Source organism: Limtongia smithiae, assembly GCF_038497785.1.
Source record: "Limtongia smithiae strain NRRL Y-17922 unplaced genomic scaffold V1518scaffold_4, whole genome shotgun sequence".
NCBI classification, from domain to species: Eukaryota; Fungi; Ascomycota; class Lipomycetes; order Lipomycetales; family Lipomycetaceae; genus Limtongia; species Limtongia smithiae.
In genome coordinates, this window is record NW_027117625.1 from 926,251 (window position 1) to 947,349 (window position 21,099).

The 21,099-nt window shown below is 49.9% G+C and overlaps 9 protein-coding genes across 9 annotated transcripts; 4 read left to right on the forward strand and 5 right to left on the reverse strand.

Moving 5' to 3' along the window:
* Positions 1 to 1,749: 1,749 nt before the first annotated feature.
* Positions 1,750 to 4,005, reverse strand: V1518DRAFT_243494 (lactate/malate dehydrogenase). Its single transcript, XM_066900981.1, has 6 exons — positions 3,552 to 4,005; positions 3,446 to 3,480; positions 3,192 to 3,390; positions 2,458 to 3,041; positions 2,256 to 2,395; positions 1,750 to 2,102 (listed from the first exon to the last, which is right to left on the reverse strand). The coding sequence occupies exons 1-6, from the start codon at positions 3,583 to 3,585 to the stop codon at positions 2,096 to 2,098; spliced, it is 999 nt and encodes a 332-aa protein (XP_066760423.1). The 5' UTR covers positions 3,586 to 4,005; the 3' UTR covers positions 1,750 to 2,095.
* Positions 4,006 to 4,772: 767 nt separating this feature from the next.
* On the reverse strand, positions 4,773 to 5,343 carry V1518DRAFT_405095 (ribosomal L28e protein family-domain-containing protein; the record flags this gene model as incomplete). The annotated part of the gene is made up of 3 exons (XM_066901908.1): positions 4,773 to 4,880; positions 4,946 to 5,267; positions 5,327 to 5,343. The coding sequence occupies 3 exons, from the start codon at positions 5,341 to 5,343 to the stop codon at positions 4,773 to 4,775; spliced, it is 447 nt and encodes a 148-aa protein (XP_066760424.1).
* An 871-nt stretch (positions 5,344 to 6,214) lies between these two features.
* Positions 6,215 to 9,966, forward strand: V1518DRAFT_415349 (uncharacterized protein). Its single transcript, XM_066903792.1, has 2 exons — positions 6,215 to 6,900; positions 6,959 to 9,966. Exons 1-2 carry the CDS (start codon positions 6,337 to 6,339, stop codon positions 9,743 to 9,745), a joined length of 3,351 nt encoding a protein of 1,116 aa, XP_066760425.1. The 5' UTR covers positions 6,215 to 6,336; the 3' UTR covers positions 9,746 to 9,966.
* Positions 9,967 to 10,967, reverse strand: V1518DRAFT_243858 (uncharacterized protein). The gene is made up of 2 exons (XM_066900982.1): positions 10,809 to 10,967; positions 9,967 to 10,756 (listed from the first exon to the last, which is right to left on the reverse strand). The coding sequence occupies exon 2, from the start codon at positions 10,696 to 10,698 to the stop codon at positions 10,189 to 10,191; it is 510 nt and encodes a 169-aa protein (XP_066760426.1). The 5' UTR covers positions 10,699 to 10,756; positions 10,809 to 10,967; the 3' UTR covers positions 9,967 to 10,188.
* Positions 10,968 to 12,222: 1,255 nt separating this feature from the next.
* Positions 12,223 to 13,619, reverse strand: V1518DRAFT_415358 (uncharacterized protein). The gene is made up of 3 exons (XM_066903793.1): positions 13,324 to 13,619; positions 13,043 to 13,258; positions 12,223 to 12,971 (listed from the first exon to the last, which is right to left on the reverse strand). The coding sequence occupies exons 1-3, from the start codon at positions 13,354 to 13,356 to the stop codon at positions 12,327 to 12,329; spliced, it is 894 nt and encodes a 297-aa protein (XP_066760427.1). The 5' UTR covers positions 13,357 to 13,619; the 3' UTR covers positions 12,223 to 12,326.
* On the reverse strand, positions 13,620 to 15,871 carry V1518DRAFT_415361 (glycosyl transferase family 64 domain-containing protein). Its single transcript, XM_066903794.1, has 2 exons — positions 15,432 to 15,871; positions 13,620 to 15,367 (listed from the first exon to the last, which is right to left on the reverse strand). Exons 1-2 carry the CDS (start codon positions 15,648 to 15,650, stop codon positions 13,736 to 13,738), a joined length of 1,851 nt encoding a protein of 616 aa, XP_066760428.1. The 5' UTR covers positions 15,651 to 15,871; the 3' UTR covers positions 13,620 to 13,735.
* Positions 15,393 to 16,696, forward strand: V1518DRAFT_244186 (uncharacterized protein). Its single transcript, XM_066900983.1, has one exon. The coding sequence runs from the start codon at positions 15,729 to 15,731 to the stop codon at positions 16,392 to 16,394; it is 666 nt and encodes a 221-aa protein (XP_066760429.1). The 5' UTR covers positions 15,393 to 15,728; the 3' UTR covers positions 16,395 to 16,696.
* Positions 16,623 to 18,760, forward strand: V1518DRAFT_415366 (ALG3 protein-domain-containing protein). Its single transcript, XM_066903795.1, has 7 exons — positions 16,623 to 16,873; positions 16,929 to 16,999; positions 17,058 to 17,086; positions 17,149 to 17,293; positions 17,348 to 17,623; positions 17,681 to 17,886; positions 17,936 to 18,760. Exons 1-7 carry the CDS (start codon positions 16,744 to 16,746, stop codon positions 18,492 to 18,494), a joined length of 1,416 nt encoding a protein of 471 aa, XP_066760430.1. The 5' UTR covers positions 16,623 to 16,743; the 3' UTR covers positions 18,495 to 18,760.
* Positions 18,761 to 19,084: 324 nt separating this feature from the next.
* V1518DRAFT_415371 (SET domain-containing protein) lies at positions 19,085 to 20,980 on the forward strand. The gene is made up of 3 exons (XM_066903796.1): positions 19,085 to 19,245; positions 19,307 to 19,954; positions 20,007 to 20,980. The coding sequence occupies exons 1-3, from the start codon at positions 19,188 to 19,190 to the stop codon at positions 20,504 to 20,506; spliced, it is 1,206 nt and encodes a 401-aa protein (XP_066760431.1). The 5' UTR covers positions 19,085 to 19,187; the 3' UTR covers positions 20,507 to 20,980.
* The last annotated feature ends 119 nt before the right edge of the window (positions 20,981 to 21,099 follow it).

Below are 21,099 nucleotides of genomic sequence, written 5' to 3' on the forward strand. Positions count from 1 at the left end.
CATCTTTCAATGGTCAGAAGCGGATTATTGGTTGTTGTTGTTGTCCATAGTTTCAGTTCTGCGGGGATATCTTTGTCTACAGAAGGAGCAATAATCAGCGCCGCTGGCCGTAGCTGTCTACATTTGGATCAGATGAATCCCCAGTCCCCACTGCTACGTATCATACACGGGCCTCGTAAAAGTATATCACCGCTGCACATTACAATAAGCAGATTTCTCCCAAACTGGCAGGCATAATTAGAACTACGCACTATACACATCCATTCCGCGGATCCGGCCTTTCGGGTGCCCATGATTTGAGTGTTGATACCGCGAATCGTGAGAGAACCGCGGAAGTGGGACCCTCACTCGTCAATTTTCGTCACGGCGTTAACATAGCGTCGGCCGTCGTTGTCGGTGCCCTAAGACGCCATGGCCAAATTTTAAATTTAATTTGCGAGGCTTCCTCAACTTGAAGAATGAGACCTCTAATGTGGGCCCTCTAGATGTGAGCTTTGCCTTTCTGCTCACAACGTTGAATCCAGAAGGTGAAATTGAAATTAACACGCGGCAGAAGTACAGTTCCATTTATCGTCCGTCTATGAACAGAAATTTTCTGGCTTGTTTTCGACTCTCTTTCAAATCCGGTCTCCCGCTGGGAAGTGCGGATCGGTTTGCTAGGTCTCGCTTAAAGTGCTGCTGGTCAATGCTAGGATTTGACGTCCCAGTTACGTTCTCTTGACAGCTTCTGGGGCCTGGGCGCACATTGTTAAATTCAAAATCTGATTTTCTAGCCTGCCGGAGCGATCCGAATTCACATTCTCAATCACCAAAAATAGTTGTGTCCGTCATAGGACTGAAATGCTCCTCCCATCGGCCCTCCCTCCCGTTCCTAGGAACTGAGAAACGTGCGCGAAAACGCATATTATTATTTTTTTGCATAGTCATGCGCCAACGTCGTGTATGCCGACTGTTTTGTTTCATTGCCGCGACCATTACTATTTCTTATTGAGAATGAGTGGAGATTGCGGAATTACGTCTTCACGCAAGATCTGATGTTCATGATTTTCTCTCGATTACCAGGCCCGTGAATTTGCATGTCGTATTTGTAAAGCTGGAGCCGCGTAATCGCTCCTTATTCATCCGCTGATGTGCCTATGATAGTCCAACTTATACTTGCGCAATTTCGCGTGCTATAACTCTCACATTTTGGCCTCTCTTGCGCATTGATATACTAGTATTCCTGTGCAGGGCGTTAAGAGCCAGCTTTTACAATCGAGTCCGATATGACTTGCAGCCTTGTGCGTATCGGTAATTAATATTTCGGTAGGCAGAGTCCTTATCTTTTGATGGGTTCTTGGTGTATTCACGCGCAAGTCCGCGCGAATACTACTGATGAGTTGAACTACATCGTCAGAAATCATATTTCGAGTATCGTGACGAGTATGTGGGGAGCCTCGAGCCGGCGACAGCGCATTTCTTCAACTATCCTGCGAGTCAACAGAGTGGTATCACTGTTGTGACGGTCGCATGAAATACGAAAGCCCAGGAGCAGACACTAGCATGATTGTCGACGGATGAAACACGCTATGGATCAGATGAGTGCAGTGTAGTGTGCGCCGCCAAAACAACACGCGCAGAGTGGGTTCAATAGCGCGTTTCTACCTAGTTGAGCGCGCTTCGCTCTGGGGGTCGATTCAATGTTAAGATCGGCGGCGGACATTCTTAGATGGCAGGGTGGCAGGGAGTTGTTATGGAGGCTGGACTAGGAGTCTTTTAACCCTAGACGGTGCAACTCGTCTAGAATGTGCAGCTCTTGGATGGTCGCGTGTCGTCCGGTGGAACTGTACTAGGCCGCTCTGCATCCAGTTACCTGCTAACTTCAACTGGTCTAAACCTAGTTCTTAGATCATCCCTGGATGCCGCTATCGTCCTCTCGTGAGTCGCGACGGCTTTAAATCGTGAGACTTCAGGAATTTTAGTTTTCTTTTATGAAACCACGTCCTACAATAGATGTCGTAGACAGACCAGTGTAGAAATGAAGCAAATCATGTACCAGCACAGCTGCTAGCGAAACGGACGAGCCAGCTATATCTTCCCGCGTGCGATGGCAGACTCACATCCTGTAGACAAACAACATGTCAGCACTCTAGTCTCTCCAACAAGACTTGACTTCTGACTTGACTTCCGACAGTCATGCAGATTAAATATGGTTTACTGTACAGGTAAAGTATACCCTTTATTACTCTAAGATCGTGTGGAAAATGCCAACTTACTTGGCCTCGGGCGCCTTAACAATGAAGTCAACACCCTTAGAGATGCTGGTTGCCAGACCCTTGTAAGCAACCGCCAGTAGACCCTTCTCGTACTCAGAGACCTTGGGGAGAATGTTCTCGATCTTGATCGCACCACTAGCCTGTTTGATAATTGAATCAGTAATTGCGACAACGAAGACTTCAAAGAGCGGAAGACACTTACACCAAGCTCAACGGGAGCAGAAAAGAAGTCGAGGCCAGTCTCTGCCTTGATGGCATCACCGCCGGGAATACCGGGTAAATAGACGAATGTGTTCTCGACGATGCCGGTCTCACCAGAGACAGCCTTCAGGATGCTCTCGGCGAATCGGAAACCAGCAAAAGCCATGGACAGAGTAGCAGAGCCCTTGCCCTCCTTGGCCTGCACAACCTCATCACCACCGAACTGAATGCGGTTGACCAGAGCGTCACGAGTGGCGTCATCGACCTCAACAGCTGGGCTGGCAAGGGAAAGGAGGGGAACAATGGTGTCACCGGAGTGTCCGCCAATGACAGGGACATTGAAGATGCTAGGGTCGGACTTGCCCAACACGGTGGCAGAGAAAGTCTCCGAGCGAACAATGTCGAGAGTGGTCACACCAAAAAGCTTGGCCGGATCGAAAACACCATGCTTCTTAAGAACCTCGGCGGCGATAGGAACGGTGGAGTTCACTGGGTTGGAGATGATCAAGACGAACGCCTTGGGAGCGTACAGCGCAATACCGGTGATGAGGTCACGAACGATGCCAGCATTGATGTTGAAGAGATCTAATTCGACATCGTCAGCTTCTGAAACAATGAATGAATCTTCGGCTCAGCGGGCTACAACACGGGCCGGACGGACGGGATATCGACAACATTTGGCAGAATGCCGTGAAGCCGAATCGAAATTATTTCAGAAAATTAATAATTGCTTACCATCACGGGTCATGCCAGGCTTGCGGGGAATACCAGCGGGGATGACAACGATGTCGGCGCCCGTCATCGCAAGTTTGAGACCATCTTCGGCTGGGAGATAGCCGGTCACTTTCGCCTTGGTGGAAATGTGAGAGAGATCAGCGGCAACACCTGGGGAGTTGACGACATCGTAGAGAGCCAGCTCATCGACGAGCGGGGACTGTAGGTGGTGTTAGCACATTGCACAACCAAAACCGCCTATACAGCGAGCTTACCAGCTTGAGAAGAAGGGAAAGGGGCTGACCGATACCTAGAATATGCGAGATCAAACGTTAGTCAACTCCAGATCGGCAGAGAGAAGAGATCGAGAGAGAGGCATACCGCCACTAGCGCCTGCAACAACTGCCTTGACCATTGTAAATTGATTGTAGAAGCGAGACGAGGGATGGGAAGAGCGATTGTCACACGGCGGAAGGAAGCGGACGAGTTGGAGCGGGGGAATCAGCAGAGTGCGGGGAACAGCGGTTATATATGCTGTGGCGTGCCGCGTGCGTCGACGGTGCAAAAAGCGGGGGATTACCCGGCTGTTTGGGTGGTATGTCTAATCAGAGAGGCTCTATTTTGGCAGGACCAATTGCTAGGGCGCTTTCGCAGCGAAGGCAATGGACAGCGAGCCGGGGAGCCAGCGCTTTCAGTTGCAGAAGGCGCAGTGAAGAACGACGTGAACGCATCATCTGCGCTAGTTGGAACGCGGGCTGGCCCAAATTTCCTGGGGTTCCGGTATTTCTCCACTCTCCCCGCTTAAGGCGGGATCCGACTCATTTTCGTAGGTCCGATTTCTTCCGCCAGGCGACTCTTCAACGCTCCCAGACGCATAGTACCACCAGCGAACTCTCCTGCTGTCCGGCTTGCTCCGGGAAAGGCCCAGAGACCTGAGAAGATCTCCAGCATTCTTCCGGCAGTTCGGCCGGCCATCACGGGGGCAACGACGCTGCCGATCCACGAGGCACGACAGCCCCAGTGTGGGAGCTCTGGCTCCTCCGGAAGTTGTCAAGACTCGTACCGCATCGCGACTAAAATTAAGATCATATAACAAAACGAGGGTAGTTCGATTTGTTCTAACGTAGAAGGGCTGTGTAAGATCGTTCAGGTAGCCGACAAGGTGATGATGGAGAAAGCTGATCAGGGAGAGCGTCGGGTTTGCTATACATCCGCCGGATACTACATATGCGTCGCTAAATCCTCATCCTGAGAATATGTCCTGTCCTGAACAGGCGCACCGAGCCAACCGAGGGATGCTTTTGGATCAGGCGCTCAGGACTCCGACGTTGCTCCGAAGCTGCACTCCACGCCGACGGACATCCGACAAACTCCTACTCTTGCTGCCATGCCGCCGTCTTGCAGATGCGCACACAATTCTCTAATTTACGCCCCACACTGTGACGGACATATATAGAGTTGCTCGCTCTCTCCCCGGCGCAACTGCGCAGATGCGTCAAAGCACCATCAAACTTCTAGAACAGACTAAATGATTGAACGACGTCCGTATGAATTTTTTTATCTTATATACATCACCATTTTTGATACTCCGCGCAAACAGACTTACTTCAGCTCGGAAAACTCCTTCGCCTTCTTTCCTCGCAGCTTCTTGGCGTAGGTCTTCTTGGAGCTCTTGGAGGCCAAGAGAGCAGATGCCCGGCTAACGGCGGTCTTGCACAAAATATGTTAGCGCTTGAAGACACAAGAAATCGTAACCGCCCACAGTACATGCTTACCGGGATCAGATCGTTTCTATAGCCCTTAGTGATGCCAGCAACGGCGGCGTAGACGGCACGGTTGGCCTTGTAAGGCTTGAAGGTGGTAGTGATGGTGGACTTGGCGGGAGTAGCGAAAGTGCCGGCCTTCTTGGTGGTCAGGACGATGGAGCCAGCATCGCTCAGGCTGACGCCGACGGCCTTGGTGTTCGCAACACCGGAGGTCTTGTAGCTATAGGTGTTGTCGAGACTGAAGGGGTCGGTGGAGAATTGAGCACCGCCGGCGGTCTTACGCTTGACGAGGTAGGAGGAGTTGGCGCGGGTAAGCTCCCAAATGAGATCGCTGTAAGGCAAGTCGTTAATTGATGGTTCAAGGAGCGGCTGATGCGACAGAATCCTTACTTGGAAATAGAAGTCATTTTGTCGATATTGGCGGTTAACGTATGCAAGAGATTGCCCTTCGTTCGCCAGTGGACTTCGCGATGCCCGCGCCCCGCTGCGCGGTTTGTGTGTCGCTCCTCATACGGGAGGGTTTTCTGAGCTAGGGCAAGGAGCCCGAGCCGCACAAAGTCGCAGTCACGCTTGCATGAAACTTGAGCTAGCCTGATCTGGACTGATCGAGGTACATCAGCGCACGGTGCGCAGGGTTAGGGCAGTCAGGGTTCTTGCACGAGACCGCCAGGAGGTATTAACTCTGCGCGGCTCCCGCAGGCTCACTCTGTTGATCGCAGCGTGTTCCTGCGCAGTCGAGGAGCCATGCTCTATCTAGACTCCATTATTATGAGGAAGAAGGGAGCAACATCGTGGCAAGTGCGTCGTGCCACTAAGCCGAGAGGGCGTTTTCACAAACTAAAGGACAGTCAGCCCTGCCGCATGTCGCTTCTGTTCTCAGTCCGGACTACAAGGTGCGCGCACTGTCGATGCAGGCGGCTGACAGTGGTGACGCCAGCAGCTATGCCGCGAGCCGCAATCTCAACACGCACATTGTCCGCCTGAGTCGCAGGCCGGTTGACACTGCAGGGGTCAGAGCGGACGCTGGCCCAGCGCCCGTGTCGGAGAAATACGCAAGCAGCGGACGGGGCGTGCAGTGCGCAGGGGGAGGGGGGGAAGATAGAGCCGTAGAGGAGAGTCTGGACTGCGGCGTTCTGGAAGGACGCCCCGTGGCTACGCGCGTGCGACGAGACAGGGGCTCCGCTGACGCGGGGCGTGCGCGCGTGGCCGTGCGCACTGCCACAGCGCCACGGCTGCGCAGGCCGCGCCAGCCTGCCGCTCGCACGCACGATCAGGGCGGTCTCTCGCGCCTTCGTTCCACGCCAGCAGGACTAGCGGCGGCAGTAGCAACACACCGTCAACAATCCGCGCCCGCACGCGACGCTGCAGCAGCCCCATTCTCTGTCCGCGTCACAGTCGCGATGGCGCCATTCATGCGCGGCCATACCCGCAACTCCTCCCAGACTTCCGCTCACTCCGCTTCTGCTGCCCTGCTACCGTCTGCTGCCGACGCTCCCGCTGCCGCGCCTTCCGCAGGCCCCTCGCACGCCTCCTCCTTCTCGATCTCAACCTCCTTCTCGTCGCTGTCATCATCCTCAGCCGGCCCAAAACGCAAGGCTCAGCTGCAGCGCGCCGCAACAATGCCCGCAGCCGCCGCAGCCGCTCTCGGCGTTCACCACCACCATGCTGCGCCGGGCCTCTCGAAGTCCGCCTCCGTCACCTCTTCCTCGTCGTTTTATGCGCAGCCTTCCACCGTCGTCCACGCCGGTGATGTAGTCGCCTCTGTCGGCCTGCTCCGGGGCAAGAAGAAGGACTTCATCGTGCTCACCCGCAACGAACTGCTGCGGTTCAAGAGCCGCGCGAAGGCGGCGGACATGTTTCCTTCCGTCGCGATCGGCTCGGCTGTGCCAGCATCATCAGCTGCGTCCATTTCTGACACTGCATCGCTCCACAGTTTGGATCATTCCATCTGTTCACTGGATCGAGTAAGGTCCTGCGTGTTGTTTATCGTGATCTCCGATAAGCTAATCTTCTGATTTCTAGGTGATCGCGGTGTTCGAGATCGGTCCGACGCACCTCCAGATCTCGTATATAGATGACAGTGCGTGTCCACACTCTACCATTCTGCAGTTCTCCACCCGGCCGGAAGCTGAAGTGTGGATTCTCAAGTTTCGGAGCACCGTGCCCAAACAAACAATTGCGCACGCTGTCTCTCCGTCGATATGTGATTCTCTCCGAAACTACCTCTCCATTCGCGGTGACTTCAATCCAGCCTGTTTTGGCGCCTATCATGTTGTTCTGCAGAACCAGGCCAAATTACACAATCTGAAGCAGGCAAATCCGACCTCGTCTGACGATCTTGTCAAGCTTGCCAATGCTTCTATTCATGCCGTCCTCGTCGTCGGGAACTATGCGGTTCACCTTATCGCAATGGATTCGAAATCAACCTCGATGATTATGCCGACCAATGGCCTGCCGCCGCAGTACTCACCTCTTTCGTCTCACGGTATAATTTCTCTTGTCCATCTCGCTATGTCTCCGCGCGACTCTACTCTGTACTTATCCTTCCGACCGCCGCTGGGCCCTGTCAAGTCGATTGAGCTTGCATCCTGGGCGGCTAAAGACATCATCCAGCGCCTGCGATCATGCTTGGAGTTTCTTCGTCCTTGTTGGGTCGAATATCCGCTCGCGCTGGATGTTCCGGAGCATGTTCTCGACGAGCCTCTTGCTCATATCCCGAGTACTTCTCTGCAAACCGATGCCCAAGCCAAAAGTCGAAGTATTAGCGCGCGCGGTGGGAACTTGAATGGATTCCATACTACTCTGCAGAGCTACTGCGTTGCCTATGGCATTTCGAATGCTATCACAAAAATCAACTACACCGTTGAGTGGACCGAGGACAATGGCCTGGTTTTCAAGTTGCTACCATTGAAATCATCATCAGCAAGTCCCAATTCCGTGGCCAAGTACAGCACGTTTGAACTGCTGGCAGTTCTACGTGCTCTTCGCTGGAACGAAGCTTTTGGCGGAATCTCATTTGCTGGTGTCTCGCTGAGCAATCTTGTCGACATTGCTGATCACTATGCCGCTATTGAGCTCGACCAAACGCGAACACAGACTGGTCGCCGCATCTCAAAGTATATGAAACAGCTCCCTTTGCTCGTTCTTGAACTGCAATTACTTATGCTTTGCAGCACTGCGCTGCGTATGCTCGACATTAGTGGATGTCTCTGCGGGTCACCATCGTCTGGCGGAGAAGTTGATCAAGGATGTGGCGCAATCGATGGCATCATGCAAGTTGCAAAGCGCGGGAGCTCCAACGTGGATTCGTTTGTTTTTTCCAACATCCAGATCGGTCCTTACGACTTTGACTATTTAGTGGACGTCGCTAGCACTCGGGCTGCACATCTTCGCAACCTGGAGATCGCTCGTTGTGGATTACATGAACGCGAATTGACACTCTTGATTCAAGCCCTGGAAATTCATGAAAATACGTTGGAAGGTCTTGACATATCAGAGAATCCTGGCCGTATATCGGCTTTCACGCTCAATGAGAGTTTGTACAGATTTCAGTACATGAGGTATCTCTCTATGCGCAGTTTACCCCTCTCTTCCGATGAGTTTCCTTTACTTTCGACGGAGACACTTCTGAATATGCAGCTCAAGACATTGATACTCGATTCTACGCGGCTTCGGCCAATGTCAGTGAACCATCTTTGCGGATATCTTGAGAACGCCAAGTCTTCTTCACTCGTCAACTTGTCACTTCAGTCTTGCGGTCTTACAGGAGCCGCACTGGGCGACATCTTCAGTGCAATTGGAGGACGTCGTTCTCCGCCTCATGCCGGAATGACGATCTACATCGGCGATAATCCGATATGCTTGGCCGGATTCGACAGATTTTTGCATTCTTTACTTACGTTGGGAAAGAAAGTGCGACGAATTTCTATGCCTCGGCTGGAATTCAGCAAAGAGAAGTACTTGTGCGCTCTGTTCAAAGTTCTTGCGGACCCACGATGCCAGATTACGCACTTGGATATTTCCATGCTGTTGATTCCAGATGCAGATGCATCTCCTGAGACATGCGACTTACTCGGCGAAGTTTTTGCACACAATACTACGCTGCGGTCGTTGAACCTCACTGGCGAGACATCAAAGCTACAAGTTGCGCGTATCGGTCACGGTCTTGGCCGCGCGTTGACCCGGCTTGCAGCTAATAGCACTTTGCGCGACCTATATATTTCCGGTAACGAGCTTTCTGTTGATGGCGCCATGAGCCTTGCACAGGCTCTCACTGTTAATCGGTCGCTACGCCGCTTGTATATCGACGACAATGACATCAACCTGCAGGGATTTACTGCTGTAGTTAATTCGATTGTGGACTCCCGTAATCGATCTATTCGATATGTTTCACGACCGGATCGAGATCAAGACAAGAGTCTCCTCTTTTTCCGCGACTTGTGCAAGAACTTGGATATGGAAATCGCGGGCTTGAAACAGCAGAAGCGTGGGTCAAATTCGGACAAGGACTCTTCGCATTTCATGAACGGATCTGGAAAGCACAACTCGGAACTGCATATGAAGATTGAAGCAAGGCGTGACGCAAGTGACAACCTCAAGATTGTTGAAGAAGAATGGAAACGGATTTACACCAAACTAGATCAATGGGTCAAGCAGAGTAAGCGAGAGTCTACGTGTACCGATGATAATGATGACGATGATGTTGAGAACGTTGAGGATGCGGAGAAATTGAAGAAAGTCTGGGAAAAACTGCGCATTGCCGGAGCTGCTGGGAAAAAGATCAGTGCTGGCGGGAGAGTGGTCAATTGACGAAGGGCATGTTTAACTTCTTACATCAGTAGGTTTGATATCATATTTGTCTTTGTATTACGGAGTTTTGGGGGATTTTGCATTGCATTCTTAATATGGATCCAGTCACATATTAAATTATAGCACACAACGTACATAGAGAGTGAGCAGTAGCTTGTATGGCTGGCACTGCCGCCAATAGTAATCTAGTCTAATTTTGTTGTCCATTCACAATGCTATGCAAAAAACCAAAATTTGTCTGAAGACGTCATATCGTTGACGTCAAGTTTCAACTGGCGGATTAATTCAGCCAGTAACGCAAATAAAATCATCCATATGAACACCGTTGTGACAAAACAAACATACAAGACTTTCCAGCGACTCCCCGTATGCTACCTTGTCGCGATCCTGTACACGTGCGGACTTGTTCCAAACACCCAAACACTGTGCTCCTCCTTCGTCAGTTAACTAAAAAACACGGCACGTGGGTCCCGCGGCCGTCCGTCAGCGCCAATGCCATTTCGTTCCAGCGCGCGAGCCGTATACAACACCCGTGCCTCATCGAATCCGACATGCGACTCTCGCATGATCCGCTGGATTTCAAGCTTCGAGTCATCCGCAAGCCCCCGTCGCGTATCGCCCGCGGCGACATTCATGCCGAGATCAAACGTCTCGGACGAAAGTCCGCTCTCGAGATCCTCCTGGAACCCGCCGCCTGTGTTCTGCGATGGCATGGTGGACGCGAGCGGGAACGAGGACGGCATCGGCAGCGCGCCGGTCTGCGCGTTGCCTGGCATGTAGCCTGCACCGGCGCGGCCACGCATTCGGGTTGGCATAGGGACGAGGTAGTTGTAAAGTGAGATATGCGAGCGCGCAAAGGACTCCCATCGCTTGCGAGTGGCGTATAGTGCGGTGACGACGAAGACGGAGAAGAACATCGCCCATGTGGCGAGGGTGACATAGTCGGGCGCCATTGTTGACACTACTCTTCAGGCTACCGTATCGTTGTCGCGCGTCTATATAAAACGAGGACTAACAAGAGTTAGAATATTGAAATCGGGCAGTCATCATTGATATCTCGCACCCTTAGTGCAAGGCCTTGAGAGGCGGTAGAGAGAACGGACCGTCAAACGGGACGAAACAGTGAAATCACCGCAACCGATAAACCCTCAGTAAACTGTGGCGTAGGAGATGGACGACGGATAACCAGCAGCAGTTGCTATGCAGGTCAGTATTGATACGCCAGTCAACACCTCAGGATGCCGAGAAGAGAAAAGCAGATCTCAAAAGCAGGATGATCTTTGACGCTTGATTTGCTTTTTTGAAGAGAGGGACTTCAGGGCTTGCGGCTTACTCGGGTTCATAGAGCGAGATCAAAGCTTCTCAGAAAGGCCTGCCAGTTCTGCTAATCGGAACCTAAAAACCGGCCTCGAGAATACGGCAATCTAGTCAGTCAAGAACATGGAGTTATCACATATAACAAGAGAGCTAAGGGATTCCGCGAATTTCTTGATACCTATGTGGTTGCTCAAGACTACCGGAGACTGGGCAAATGTGGACAAATTCCTGTCACAGAGAGCCGGACTTCACTTTCGTGCCGCGCAAATTTATCACGTTTATTTGCATTTCGCCATCCATACTCTCTTATGGCGAGAATATGCTCTATCTCCCGTTTGTATTTGCTAGTTCAGGAGGCGCCAGCTCATCCTAGTATTTGCAGTTTCCCATGGCGTGACCAATCAAAACTCCCTCACGTGGCATGAACTGTGTCATGTGATTATAGTGGCTTCGAGATGAAATCCGATCCACGTGCGAGAGGACGCGTATTTTAAGTACACTTCTGGCTGCGCCGAGAAGAGAGGATTTCACGCCAAAGGATGATTCACGGGCTGGCACTCTAGAGAGAACGATTACGTGACTTGCTCTGAGCAACGTGTCGTCAGCAAGTAATGCATCTTGCTTGTTGCGGTGAGGCGCAGCACAGCTTGCGCGGCTCAGACTTCGCTTAACAACGCACAGCCACAGCTGCGGACCCTCACTATGTTAAGGTTCCGGCGATCGTCAACAGGCATGCACAGTTACGTCACGCAGTTTTGCATGTGTCTTGGAAACTCGAATCAAGCATGCTTTACCGATTCAGATAGATCGATCAAGCCGATCAAGCAGCCCGCAGTCAGTACGCCTATTACTCTTGAATCAAGCTCGGTGTAGCGTATGAATTACCAAATTACGTAAATGCCATGCGGTATTACCTGCAGCCTTGACATTCTAGATTGGCGTTGTCGTTCTAGGGAAGATCAGACGCGCGTTGTGCAATATATCGCGCGCACTGAGTAAAGCTTGCGTTCGGCTTCATGCGGCAAGAATCACTGAGCCACTGCTATCCGACGACCATCTGTCTGTGCGCATATAAGCATCAGTCAGCCGAAGGTAGAGTCGCTTTGCGCTGTTGCGGAGTGTTAGCTCATGTGAACTGTGGAAGCTGCTAATGACCACAATTAAATGATGTAGTTGATCCATTTCTAAAAAATACAGATACCAATTATTGCTGTAGGAAAGACATGTACAGTCAGAATATCAACCGACAAACTTAGGCCGATGTTCAGCCACCAGTACTAACGCGCTGCTCGTACTCCATGATCGCTTGCATCTGCCCGTATTCCATTCGATGCGTTGCAACCGCCCCAATGAAGACAGAAAAGTAAAAGAACAGCATCGCAACAGAGTATCGAAGGTATCCGGAACCCATCAACAACTGAGCAAGACTCAGGGACACCGCAGGCGGATAGTTGCGGTCGCTGGTGTGCCAGGTACCAAGGCGCCGCTGCTGTTTCGTATCGTAACCCAGGATATGGTCATTATAAAACCTGATTAGAGGACCATGTATCTTGGATTCGAGAAGCACAGTAAAGTAGATACTTGAAGATATGATTCCAATGAACGTTAGAATACTAACGGTGATCAATGCATAGAGTCGTCGTGGCGGATCAACGAAATCAACGAGCTCGTCCACTTCAAGAAAATCGCCCTCGGCTTCGCACTTGGCTAAGCTAAGCTCTTCGATTATTTGCGATTGAATAAGTACTGCAGCCTCTGTATAATCCTCAGTCACTTCGGTGCCTTCGGGTATCTCTACCAATTTTTCAGCAGTCTTGTTGGCGGCCGAAGCAGCCGCTAATTCTTCTCGCTGTCCTTGTATATCGTCGAGATCAAGATGTGATATCTCATGCTCCGTCGCTTGAAAAATCTATAACAAAGTTGTATTAACACCCGCGCACATCGTATACTAGTCGGAATGCTAGCACATCAAACTCTCACATCACTTGAGGACTTGAGCAAGCGGTCAGAGCATGCACTGCTCTGGCCGGTCGAATTAGCCTCTCTAGCCAAATAAGTATCCTTAGAGCTACCTGTTGATGATACTGTTGGTTCAGGAGTCGCGACCTTTGTGATAGGACTACCGGAAATCAAGACGGGTGGCGCCGAATCTGATTCGATCTTCACGCTCTCGGCAGCAATCCGTTCCCCTCGTTTCTAAGCAAAAGGCACATTAGCTCCCTGAAACGCTCACCAGAATCAAGTGTAATGTGATCATATACCTTTGCAAACAGCTTTTTCACTTTGATCTTCATCTTCGCGTGATTCTGCCCTTGATGAACGACTTTTGCTTGGACCCAGGAGAGGTACGACAACTACTCACGACAATCTAGCCAATTCACAACAGCGACCGGATAGAGCCTGAGTCCAAAATCGGATTCCTAGAAAGTGAAATGGCGTGGAATTGTGAGACATTCGCATATCACAAAGATAGGCAACTGTTCTGCCTAGCAGACCCTTAAGCGGCAATTCGTAAACAACTCCGCGCTTCAGTTTCTGAGACATTTAAGATTTATGAAATTCGTAATTATCAAGCATCAGAACTAATTTGCTATTTCGACGTGAGCAATCAGTCGGGTCGTTAATGTAATATTCACTACAAGCAGTGCTAGTTTACAGCCTCATCGCGCGGAACTATTCCATTTCCCACTCCTGAACCCCCTGCTCCACTTCTTTGTACATGTCCAAAAATCGTTCCCATGTCGTGGATTGGAAATCGCCCTTAGAAAACGGAGCATAGCTACCCTTGATTTGGATGAGAGGATTCTTATGAAATACATCCACGAAATGTTGAGTGCATGTACTGCGCGTTTTCCAGTGATCTGGCTTAGTCGATATGCCGTTCTCCAGACCAAAATCGTATACACTTTCGGAATAAACATGAAATGACGGCTTTTTGCTCACACCAGTTGTCAAGAAATTCATAGCGATGTCCTCACAATTGATAAGATCATCAACGTACTTCAGTATACTGTCTGAAATGCCGCAACGCCATAAAAACAGAAAATTTGAGTCCATAAACATAATCTTCGTAAGGATTATAGAGTATTTAGCGGGATTATAGGACTGCGCAAAACAGTATTTGATGCTGTCACCGTCATTTTTGCAGTCTGCTCGCGGAGCGAAGCCAACCAGAGAATCTTCCTGCAGACGCCAAGCTTCAAACGCGCGGTCAATATCTTCTTGAGGCGTCCAGACGTCGTCGTCGACAACCAGAACGCCCTTCGTGTCAATCTCGGGAATCGGATTGAAACGGTTGTTGATGGTATCCATAGGCTGCTTGATAATGACGATTCGGCCATGCTGCTCCTCAATTAGCCGCCTAATATTTAATGAAACCGGGGTCTGCTCCTTGTGCCAGATAATAAAAATCTTGTCCACGTATTGTGACCTGAGGAGTTGCCGAGCGACAAAAGGTAGAGTCTCTTGCCGCCGAAGAGAGTGCGTCGCAAGTAAGACGGTGTACTTATCATCCCTTCGAGTCAAGACATTCGTCTTTCGATCCAGATAAGATCTGCAAATATGTGTAGATCCTCGCTCTTCCCTCCACTTTTCCAGTTCGGCATCCGGATGTAGCCTGGCATTCATCGAGTATTCCATTTGCCGCCACTCAAAAATCATGTCTTCGTTATATATATCGCGCCAATTCTTGTAGTTATCGGCAAACAAATCCCACGCTTTGAGAGATCCATTGTAATTGTAAATCTTGGCATTCTTGAAGATACTTTCTGCGTAAGGCAGCTGATCGTATATCACTTGAACGTTATAGATTGCTTCGAGTGGGGTAAATCCACTATATTCGGTAGAGAAGAAGCCTAGGCTGGATGAAGTGGTGCCGTTAGCCGCAGAAGCTCTCGCCGATAATAATCGTTTATACCGCGCAATACTAGGACGAACAAGCAGCACTGAGCCATCGACCGCACCAGCACTATCAGTTGTTCCAGCGAGCGGTGAATACTGAAAGAGGTTATCGATGTTCTCTCTGACCAACATATCTGGCCGCAGATATAAAACTTTATTGTAATCCACGAGCGCAAAAGCATGAATGGCAGACATTGCGCACATGTCATGTTCGTAGATATTCAAGCGATCCGTTGTGTCAAAACCGCTCGGGGTTATCGAGGCGATATCTATTACTTTAACAGCTCCAAGAGAAATAAGCTCGGCTCGATCTTGCTCATTAATCGAGCTCAGTACAAGAACATTAATTTTTGCTCCAGTGCCGCTGCGCTCGATTGAATGCACGAGAGCTTTTGCGGGTAAAACCTGACACACGTTGGTATTAGCAGTGCATGCATATGTGTCTCTGCACATCTTATATGCAACTCACATCTTCGCCCCGGCAGATAGAAGTCAAGAATGTGGATCTTCCATCTGCGCCCACTGTGGACGCACTTGCAGTCTTCACAGACTGAACACTATAGACCGCTTGGCTTATGCTACTCGACGATGCAAGGAGCAGGCCAATAGACAGTGCGATGAGGAACGTGACAACATTTGAGAGGAATATCTTAGGAAGGCGTGTGCGGCGTAACCGGTAGAATAACATTGAAGCGGCGATCACGATTTGGCGCGAGGGCGAGCTTGCGAAGACAAGCAGATCACGGACGCAGTATGCGCATGCAGGATGTGGAGTAAGTGTGCTGAAACTGTTAGAAGGCTGCACAGCTACTGGGGGACCGTGGCGTGTGCCTTGCACGACTTGCGTGGTGTGGTGGAATACTGGTTGGTGACTGACGGTGCTGATTGTGGGTGCGAAGCCACCGGGATCTCCACAAGCGCATCCAATTTTACCATGACGCGTTGTGCCGGTCCGCCGCAGGGGCTATTTCCAGCGCGCGGCGGGCCCCCAAAACTGGGGCGCCTCTCCCGGCCACGTGCAGCGCGTCCTGGAGAGGAGCGGGTTGGACCTCCCGGTCGCAGACCCGCTCTCCGCAGCAGTCACAGGCACGGCCGACCCGTCGCGAAATGCCAGCCTCCGCAGCTCAGGGGTTCCGACGCGCTTGGAGCCTTGAGAATTTGGTTGGTCCTGCAGGATGATGGGCGGCGACTCGACAACAGTGAGCTCAGATCACCAACCGCGCGTACGGCTGCGGCGATATGGAGGTGTCAAGCGCGACGACATTGCGTTGAAAAGGAAGGTGGTTCAGTATCGTGCCGTGTGTTTGCGGGAGCGCAAGTTCAGAAACTGAGGGCAGCCATACGTGTCTCCTACCAGACACGCCTACGACGGCCAGCGACAGCAGTAGAAGCAGTGAAAGCTACGAGGGATGGTTACTGCTTGCCATATTAATTACGAACTTGCAAATTGCATGATCTAGTCCTGTCCTGCTCGCCAGAACTGCCGGTTCTCGGGCTGTTAGTAGACTAAGGTTTCCATTTTATCAACCCAAAGGGTTTCAAGCTTTGCAGAACTGGGGTGCCTATAGCACCAAAAATGGCTGGGCCTTCTTCTCTGAGATGCCGGAATTGATGCCTTTTCTTCCTACGTGTCAAGCAAGCTAGACAAATAACGCGGTCCATGCTCATTGTCCCTTCTGTCAGTCGTGACGCATTCCGTCGCGTTACATTTCTGCCACGAAGGACCTTGTATCGTTCGCAATTTGTTCGCGCCAATCACCCTGCTGTTCCCTGTCGCGTCCATGAAGCTGAGAGCGCTGAGCAAGCTTCTTTGGGAGACTGCCACCGGATATCGCTACAGCACAGCACTCGCCGTCCTCCTATGGCTCGCGGATCTCGCACTCTCAAGCCTAGTGCTTCTGAATATCTCCTGTAAGTGCGTCTCGTCTGATTCTCTCGCTTCACTCTTCTCAACCCACTACACAAGATACGGAGATCGACTGGGAAGCGTACATGCAGCAAGTTGCTCTGGTTCTCAAGGGAGAGCGAGACTATAAGGTTTGATCCCCTACTATGCCAACCAACCCCTACCGACCACTAACTTCCTAATGAATAGAACATCAAGGGAGGGACTGGCCCGATTGTGTATGTGCGACATGTGGCTGCTTAATATTCTAGGTCTGCAGACTAAACATTCCTGTTGGTAGATATCCGGCCGGGCATGTATATATTTACAGCGTGTTGTACAAACTCACGGATAATGGGCAAAATATTTTCCGGGCTCAAATAATATTTCAAGGACTCTATATGATTACCCTTGCGCTAGTATTCAGGAGTTATGTGAAGGCCAAGGTGAGCTGAGTGCGTTTTGAAGATCTACTTCCGTTAGTATACTAATTATAGCAGGCTCCTCTCTACTCCTTTCCTCTCGTGATCCTGTCCAAGCGACTACATAGCATCTATATTCTTCGACTATTCAACGATGGTTTTGTGACACTTATTTCTTACCTTGCGATTTCATTATGGCAAGGTCAATACTGGTTGATGGGATCGCTCGTTTATAGTGCAGCTATTGGCGTCAAAATGAACGCTCTTCTGTACCTACCTGCTGTTGGTATTATTCTACTTCAGTCTCTCGGTCCTAAGATTTTCCGTGCATTTCTATATATGCTCCAGGTCCAGGCAGGTGATCTTGTCAAATGCAAGTGTGCTTGATTTGTCTAACTGCGTCTCTAACAGATATTTATTGCGTATCCGTTTAGTTCAAAGTTTTTTCTGTCCTACGTTACTCGCGCTTTCCAATTTAACAGAGTGTTTATTTATAAATGGACCGTGAACTGGCGATTTATCGACGAGACGGTCTTCCTATCCCCAGAATTTGCGCAGACCTTACTCGTGATTCAAGGTGTGCTTCTTGCTTGGTTCATGTTCACTCGTTGGATTAAGTAGGTCTCACCGTTCAAATAATTTAGAATTTTACTAACAGATCTTTAGACCGTCGAATATGAATCTTGTGGGCATCATCCAGACCATCTTATTCCCAACACCGCGACCTCTGGCAATTCAGCGTACGATTCTTGCAAATATGTCGCCGGAATACATTCTGAAGACAATGTACACTTGCAACTTGATCGGCGTATTTTGTGCGCGCTCGCTGCACTATCAGTTCTACTCTTGGTTCGCATGGAGTTTACCGTATCTTCTGTCTACGACTGGATGGAATCCGATTTTACAGTATATAGTCTGGGCTCTCGAAGAATGGTCATGGAACGTTTTTCCGAGTACAAAACTGAGCTCTATGATAGTTGTGTTAACGAACGCTGCTATCATTGCTGGCGTGTGGTTTGGCACCGCCAAGGACGTTCTTGCGCAGGCTGGGCCAAACAGTGCGCCTGATCTGGCCGCAATCCATGTAAAGGAGTCGCCAACGATTACACCAGCAGGATCAGCTAGTAGCTCGCCGCCAACAGGAAGCGGCTCCAGCGCAGCATGGAAAACGTCTGGCTCTGCCAAGTCGTTAGCTAAGCGACGCAAAGCGTCTGCTAGTAGATAGTATATATTTATCTGTTCTTGTTAACTTTAAAATTTGATGGTGTCTCATCGCCGTACGCTATTCTTGTGTTTGTGACGACTAATACAAGTCAGCTATTTGTCAGTCTGCTTATTGACCGCGGCGATGTCATCAAGCTAGATGGGCACTTTTGCGTCTTCTGTTGAAGAAATATAACAATTACATGCTAGGACCTCTAAACTATACACGCCTAAAAGTGATATACTCATATGCTACAGACACATTAAGCAGACATTTTATCAGTTGCGAGAATCTGGCTAACGCAGTGCACATTGTTGGATGCAGAGATGGATGCCAGAGAGAATCATGTCGAATTCACCACTGGCGACCAAAAATTCTTGCGGCAATCTGTCAATTAATATAGATTTTTTTACGAAAATTTCCAATACTTAGAAATCCTACAACTAAGCCGCTCAAACAGCTTCTGTTGGCAAGACAGATACACAAAAATATTGCAAGACGCGCTGGCCAATCGAACTCAGGGGAAATATTAAGGTTGTGCCGCGCTGGTAGAGGCGCGAGTGGGAGCTCTTAATTGTGGGGGAATTTGATTTCTCTAACTCGTGTCCCAGACGCGACTCTCCGCGCGACGCGTTTTGGCTTGAACCGACACTCAAATTCACGTACAGCTGGCCGTCGGCGCTTAGCACAGCGTAGGCCACCACCACAACTACGATGCCTGTTTACGAAGGAAAGCTGTGGATAGGGCCATCCTCTTCTCTGCCATTTTTGAGTGAGTATGATGCTGTCGGCGTGTCCTGGCAAGAATAGTTCTGACCTTGCGTATCCGTTAGCCGTCCGTGAGGGTAGTTCACCTGACGCTAGAGCTCAGCCAGCAAATGGCAAGTCGATAGCTTCTGCTTCTCACAGCCTTGTACGTATGATCCGGCATGAGCCTTGCCAGAAGAAGCACGCGCGTTTGAACGCGACTGCTACAGGAGGCCGGAAGAAGGCACGTTCTATGGAAATCGTCTCGCGTCCCAAGCCGATCCAGCATGAAATCTTAGATGACGGTCGTCCCTTGTCGGCGAAGAGGACGAAATTCATCAACTTACTCATGCGGAAATTCCCTGGACCTCCAATCACACTTTACAACGGATACAAAGAACTGGACAACGACTGTCCGGAACAAACTTTTGAACTCGTATCGGAGCCTGTCTTCAAAAGTCCAGTTCAGAAAGACAAGCTGATCGAAGCTCTCGCGGGCTGTTCATGTCCTTCGAGTGGCTGCACCAACGCCAAGCTCTGCGAATGCGTACAGCCAGACGAGGAGAATGGCCAATTCAGATTTGCATACTTGCAAGATGGAAAACTAAGAATAACTGGCGCTGTGTTTGAGTGCGGACCGAAATGCTCATGCAATATAAATTGCAGAAATCGTGTCGTACAACGTGGACGGACGGTAGAACTACAGCTATTTTACTCGAAAGAGAAAGGATGGGGTGTGTATGACATCAATCGGCTGGAGTCAAGCACTTGCTAACTGCATATCAGGAGTTCGCTCTCCACATGTAATCCCTGGTGGTACGTTTATTTGTACGTATCCAGGCGAAGTCATCACAACTGCCGAAGCTGAGCGCCGGGAAGAGATGAAGAAGAAGGACGGCAAGTTTGAAAGTACATATATTTTCGATCTGGATAAGTTTGAGGAGCCAGAGAGTGACGACCACTTGCAGAGCACCGATGAGGCGGATTCTTATGCCATCGACGCTGAATTTTATGGCGGCATCGGACGATTCTTGAATCACTCGTGTGAACCAAACTTGTGGCTTGAGGCTGTTGTACAGGGCCATGCTCCAACGAAGGTTTATACTCTCGCATTCTTCGCAGCTCGTGATATTCCGCCAAACGAAGAACTATGCTTTGACTATAATCCAACATATGGCGCGCGTTCGGAAATTCCCGATGTCGAAGAAATTGACCCATATATTTTTCAGCAACGATGCAGATGTGGATCTTCAAAGTGCCGGACGTATATTTGGTACAAAGCATAGCATATAATTCTCATGGTGTTCGTTAATTCTGAGGTTAATTTATAACATTGTATATTAGGTAGAGTCGCAATGCCAATCTTCTGCATAAGGTAGGTACACAATATGTGTGGCGGGCCGGCCACTAATGCATTCTCGAGAAATTCAACGAAGAAATCAAAGTTAATGGCTCTTCCGATTTCTGTCAATAGTAAACAATTGGCGATCACAGTACACACTGCAAAGTAGTTATGATCTCTCTGTAGAGGAACTAGTCACTTTTAGCTACCTCTGCTGTAACGAAAATGCCTCAGAATGCAAAGAGGGAACAAGACATTACGCATTCGGCTGCTTACTCCCTTATCTTTTACCTCCCGATAAATGCTGCAGCTCGGATAATGCAGTTCACGATCAAACCACAAAGACGATGTTAAGCAAACCTTTGACCAAATAGCTCCAAAACTTGGCAATACTAATACAGTTCTACGAACTTCGCTCTAAGCACATCGTGCAGCAGTCGCAAGCAGAATCAAAGCAGTTTTGTATCAAGCGCGACAACAATAGTCGTCTAAGATCGAGAAGTCAAGTGTTTGCCCCACTACTATCAAACGACACCC